Source organism: Oryx dammah, unplaced genomic scaffold, assembly GCF_014754425.2.
Source record: "Oryx dammah isolate SB20612 unplaced genomic scaffold, SCBI_Odam_1.1 HiC_scaffold_21, whole genome shotgun sequence".
In the NCBI taxonomy this organism is placed as follows: Eukaryota; Metazoa; Chordata; class Mammalia; order Artiodactyla; family Bovidae; genus Oryx; species Oryx dammah.
In genome coordinates, this window is record NW_024070205.1 from 9,963,989 (window position 1) to 9,969,988 (window position 6,000).

At 48.0% G+C, this 6,000-nt stretch overlaps 1 protein-coding gene across 2 annotated transcripts in view; it reads left to right on the forward strand.

Annotated features, from left to right (window-relative positions):
• Window positions 1-5,218, forward strand: part of ATF3 (activating transcription factor 3) — a 58,306-nt gene extending 53,088 nt beyond the window's left edge. For both annotated transcript variants that reach the window (XM_040263129.1, XM_040263128.1), the window contains exons 3-4: window positions 2,288-2,395; window positions 3,764-5,218. In XM_040263129.1, the coding sequence (XP_040119063.1) occupies window positions 2,288-2,395; window positions 3,764-3,961 (306 nt within the window). In that variant the 3' untranslated portion in view covers window positions 3,962-5,218. The remainder of the gene's footprint in view (window positions 1-2,287; window positions 2,396-3,763) is intronic.
• The last annotated feature ends 782 nt before the right edge of the window (window positions 5,219-6,000 follow it).

Here is a 6,000-nt window from a genome sequence, read left to right on the forward strand (position 1 = left end):
TCAGAAGGATGTGTGGAGGGCTCTTCTGAGGAAGAAGCAGGCCTCTTGCTTCATGGAAACATTCCTTAAAGCCACTCATCCACTCTGCTTCTGCGTTCATCCAGTGATCTTCTGATCAGCTTAACAAGTAGACTTTTCTATAGGGAAGAGGATGCACCTAGTGGTCTAATTGAGTGGTCTGGTCTCCTTAGTGGTGACTGTAATTCACAACCCTGTGGGCATCCTGTGTGTCTGGGCAGTGCGAGCCGCCTCCTGAGGTCTTGGCCCCCTCTGAGAAGGCAGCTTGGGGTGACGAGGCAGCTGTGACCCAGAGAGGATGTGGGATAAGGAGACACACGCCTGGGTTTACATCCGGTTTTGCAGCCTGCTAGTCTGGTCGCCATGAGCTGGTGACTCCTGGTCCTCCTTGAGCACAATACTCTTGGCCACTCTTTGCCTTAGTTCCATGTCCATAAAGTGAGGGGATTGGGACTTGCCTGGTGGTCTAATGGTTAGGAAGTCACCTGCCAATGCAGGGGACACGAGTTTGATCCCTGGCCTGGGAGGATCCCACATGCCGTGGAGCAACTAGACTCGAAAGCTGAGTGCCTGGAGCCCCTGCTCTGCAACAAGAGTAGCCCGCACACTGCAACAAACAGTAACCCCTGCTCTCTGCAACTAGAGAAAGCCCACCTGCAGCAACAAAGACCCAGCACAGCCAAAAATAAATAAATTAATGAATAAATTCTTTTTAAAAAGTGAAGGGGTTGAACTACATGGCCCCTTAGAAAGGCTTTTCCATGCCTGACAGGGTGTGACTCTTGAGATCTGCTCAACTTTCAAGTACTTCCTCTTATGAGAAAACTTTGAATCCTTCCTCTACAAAAATATCTGCAGAATTAGTTGCAAAGGAGATACTAGAGTTGCTGATTTCTTGATGAAGACATCTATGATGAAGTTACTGATGATAACTGAAGCCTTCCATACCACTGACCATAAGTTAAACCTTATGCAGGGGACTTTATTGACATTAATTTGACCCTCATCACAACCCTATGAGGTAGGTAAGATGATTGATCCCATTTTACAAGTGAGGAAACTGAAGCTCAGAAGAGCGTAGTAACTTGCACAAGGGCTCACACCTGATAGGTGGTGGAGCTGAGATTCACAGGCAGTTTAGTCTAAACCCAGCATCTGCCTGTGATTCTAGGATCTAAGACATAAAGGGTAGAAGTGCCTCTCATTGTGTTTCCCCCTTGGGCTTGGTTTCCCTATGTTCTGAAGCCTCCGTCTCAGCCTAATCTAAGTCAGCATCATCTAACCCAGAGTCAGATATGAGGCGATCATGGTGGTCCAAGATCTCTTCTGTTTGAGGTGGGGCTCCCATGCCCTTTCCAGCTGTCTGGAGCAGTGACAAATGACATGGAGGCCTGACATTAGTGGCCTAAACCGTCACCCACTCTGCCCTCTGTGAGTTCATTCCAGCTGGACTCCAGTCTCTGAGTCAGTCCAGCACCTGGACTTTGCTGATTCCCCATCAGTCCTCAGACAAAGTCAGAGTGATCGTCCATGGATGACCAGATCCTAAAGTCAGACAGGATCTTCTTCTCCGAGGATCCCAGGGCTGACTCAGGGTGGGGCTCAGAGGGAGAGATCAATATCATCAATACTTGTTGGATGAGTCAGTGGATGGTTCTAGTTCTCCACCCACAGGTGGCACCAAGCCATGGGCTGATGATGCCTCTTTGATTGAGGAATAGGCTTGGGTTCCTGTTCTCAAGGAGTTGTGTGGGCTTCCTCTGAATTTAGGAAGGAGGTGCTATGATGATGCTCCAGGTGATGATGGAGATGGATAGAATATGAATAAAAGAGGCAGGGGGAATGGGTGGCAAGGTGATGCTCCTGAGGTCATTCTAGAGGAAAGGTCATACTTACTGAACAAAGTCTGTTTCTTGCTCTAGTTGATTACAGTTATTACCAGTAGTTATCACTTGAGTATCAAACTCCTATTTTAAAATCCAAATAAATGCTTTTTAAAGGTAAAATTTTAGTTTACTAGTATTGCCAATATAGTTTTAACAGTTCTTTGATTTCCGTTATTCATTCTTAAGTGTGAGTGTGTGCGAATGCATGCATGTGTGAGTATGTGCAGGTGTGTTAAGGTTTCATGCAAAAGTCTAGAGCTTTACTTCTGGATTCTTCAGGGCTGTCCTGGTTTGTCAGTTTTAGCTGGAAATAAAAGGCAGTGTATTTGAGGCGGGTTGAATTTCTGGCCTCCCTTTAAGCTTGTGCCTCTTGAATTTTACAGGTAGCCCCTGAAGAAGATGAAAGGAAAAAGAGGCGACGGGAAAGAAATAAGATTGCAGCCGCCAAGTGCCGAAACAAGAAGAAGGAGAAGACAGAGTGCCTGCAGAAAGTGAGTGCCTGTTTGCCTCGCCCCTCCTGTTGCTCTCACCTGGCCCCTCCGACCTCACGCCCCTCCTGTCACTCACACCTGGCCCCCTCCAACCTCACAGTCCCATGAGAAGAGGAGTTTGAAAGACTCCACCCAGAAGTGCTCTCCCAGGAAGGACATTGTAGCTGGTGGCAGAAATGCCAATTGCAGAACAAGGAAGTAGTAAAGCTGTTAGTAAGATAAATGTCTCTGGATGTATAAGATGCAGGTGTATGAATTAAAAATGACAGGATCATCTGATGCCCACACTCATCCTCAGTCAGTCCATACATGTCCAGACGCTTCCAAGCTGTCGGATATGTCCGTCCAGTTCAAGGGGCTTCGCTCGCCCATTTTCCTGAGAAAAGGAAGCTGCCAGCTTTCATTTGGCTCACTGTGAAAAGCCTTTAACCTCTTCAAATTTCTTTGCATTCTTATCTGGTTCTTAACTCTGCAGCCCTTCTCCTTGGTGCAGCTGATAGTCTGTGCTCCCAGCTGCTTTCAACAGGCTCCCCTTCCGGAAGGGAGAAACACCCGTGGGAGGGGTGTCTCCGGGCAGGTGGAGTGGGGCTCTGGTGCAGTCCTTGCAGCAGCCGTGTCCCCTTCCCCAAGTGAGGACAGGCCAGGGCAGAGTCTTCACTGGGGTTCCACATGTCTCAGGTTCCACAGGTTGCATCGGTGGCCGGGGGGGGCGGGGGTGTCAATGAAAATTAAGATATTTTGTTTATTTCTACGTACATTCTTTCTGTGGAGATGAGCTTCTCAGTGAAATCAGACTATAAGCATATAAGACTATCAACACCATTGAGTCTGGATTTCTTTCCAGCCCCCAAGGTCCTTTCAGGTCCAGACGACCTGCCTATGGGCTATTTGATTCTTAGAAAGGAGGTCTCTGCTGTTGATTCTACTGCTGTTCCATTACTATTAGGATCACAACCTGCCTCCACCTTGAGTGGAAACTCAAGGATATCTCTGAAGGAGCTCTGAGTTCAAAGGCTTCTCCAAGCTCTGGACTCTTTCAAACCTAATGCTGCTCTCCCAGCTTTGTGGGACTTCATAACAGGGCGCCAACAGCATTCCCCTGCAGGCCATTCCCTACTTGATGAGCCCCGATGTGTTCCAGCCATTGCCCCTGCCATCCAGGGGCCACCAGCAGGCCCCCCCTTCCTCACTGGACCTTGGTTCCTTTCCTTGTTTTTTTTTTGGCTGCACCAGGCAGCTTGTGGGACTTTTGTTCCCCAACCAGGGATCAAACCCGGGCCCCAGCAGTGGAAGCAGAGTCCTAACCACTGGACCACCAGGGAAGTTCCCTTGGCTCCTTTCCTAATACTTCTGTTGCTTGTGCCCCAGGAGTCGGAGAAGCTGGAGAGTGTGAATGCTGAGCTGAAGGCGCAAATTGAGGAGCTCAAGAATGAGAAGCAGCATTTGATATACATGCTGAACCTGCACCGGCCCACGTGTATTGTTCGGGCTCAGAACGGGCGGACTCCAGAAGATGAGAGGAACCTTTTTATCCAACAGATAAAGGAAGGAACATTGCAGAGCTAAGCAGCCGTGGTATGGGGCGACTGGGGAGTCCTCATCGAATCCTCCTTTTACATCTGAAACCCTGAAGCCATTGGAGATCTGACTTCCTATGCACCTCTTGAATCCCAGCAGGCAAGAACCATCAAGGCGGGAGTGCCCTCCGTGACTCAGCCGGGCCTTTCCACTCCACTCCAGAGTGGACTTTGGACCGGGACAAGGCATCTTTTGCCTCCACTCCAGGATTTAAGCCTTAACATCCCGGCCATCCTTGGATTCTCCAGATGACCCCCAGTTAGGGTCCTGCCTCCCTCGCATCTGGATTCTGCAGAATTCAGGACTCCACTGTTAGGATCCATGCAGAAGTGTCTGTAACCTTGGGTGGGTGGGGTGGGGCCACCTCCTCCGCTGCTGCCGCCACTGTCACTTGTAGGGGACATGGAGTGAGAATGGCATCTCGTGAAGTTGTGCAATGGCCAGGGTTGTGCTTTCTAGCAAATACGCTGTTCTGTACAGGAGTTGCTGTGTGCAAGGCGTTCGTTTCAAAACTAGGCGTTGTGCTCTACTGATGTTTGTGCCGCACGACACCACTGTGACTTTTTCGTGACTTAGCTCAGACCTGGTTTCTGAGAGTCTGGGGGGCTGTCGCCACATGCAGTGTCTTGCTAAGTGTTCAGGTGGCCAGAAGGGCTTGCCAGCCCTGGGAGGAGAGAACTGGGCCGGGCAGTGCTGAGTGCAGTTTTGTGCCAACAGAAAAGACCTCTTCCGCTTGGCTCTCAGGCATTAATGTGGGCCTTCTATTGCAAACTCAGTTATAAGGTCACAGGAAGAAAGCAGAAACACGAGTCCAGCTTCCAAAGGCTTAGGAGTCTCTGCTCAGTGACTTAGGTCAGGAATTTTTTTCTAGGCCGGAAGAGCCAAAGAATATTCCACTTTTCCTGTTCTTGCAATTGAAAACCACATTCAGTGGACACGCATTTGAAGCCAGGTGATGCCTAGGCTTTAGTATTATTAGATGTTAATGGCATCGTTTCTGTCATGCAGATGTTTGTGGAAATCTGGCCCAGAGCACTGATAGCTGTGAGAAAGTCAACTCACACTGGCCAGGAGGTCTCTGGCTACTGTCTGTTTAAATTCTGACGTTTCTGTGAAATCCTCAGAGTGTTTAATCCTACTCAGTAGTATCATTACAATTTTCTGTAAGAGAAAATATTACTTATTTATCCTAGTATTCTTAACTTGTCAATATAATAAATATTGGAACCAAGACATGGTGAACTAAAGTGTGGTGCTGGTTTCTGTTCTTTTAAAGCAGTTGTTCCTTGAGCTCTAACCATTCTCCTCCCCTCCCCTTTGGAGACAGTGATGTAGGAGGAGATTTGAGCTTTGACTATTCTTCAAGTGTTCTTCTTTGTTCTCTGGGGTGCCACTTGGTGGGGTTTTTGACTTTCAATCCTATTCCTCAGTTTCTGGTTTTTAATGCTCAATCTCTCATTGACAAACACTAGGACACAGCAGCAGGTATATCCTTTAGACTTTGGGTACTAGGATAGAAATTTTATATAAAATCTGAATACCTGAACTTCCTGTTTCTCTATATTCAAAGGCCTAAAATGTACACCTGTTCAACTTGAACCTTACAATCTGTGGTAGAACTCTTTGTGAAGGCTTCACTCAAATTATATTTCTTGTAATGTCCAAATATGTGTCTCACTGTTGCAAATAAGCATTTCAAATTTTGGAAAAGGACGGTGGGGAGGAAGAGACAGTATAATATCAGACAGGATCAGTTCAGTTCAGTCGCTCAGTCGTGTCCGACTCTTCGACCCCATGAATAGCAGCACGCCAGGCCTCCCTGTCCATCACCAACTCCCAGAGTTCACTCAGACTCAGGTCCATCAAGTCAGTGATGCCATCCAGCCATCTCATCCTCTGTCATCCCCTTCTCCTCCTGCCCCCAATCCCTCCCAGCATCAGAGTCTTTTCCAATGAGTCAACTCTTCACATGAGGTGGCCAAAGTATTGGAGTTTCAGCTTTAGCATCATTCCTTCCAAAGAAATCC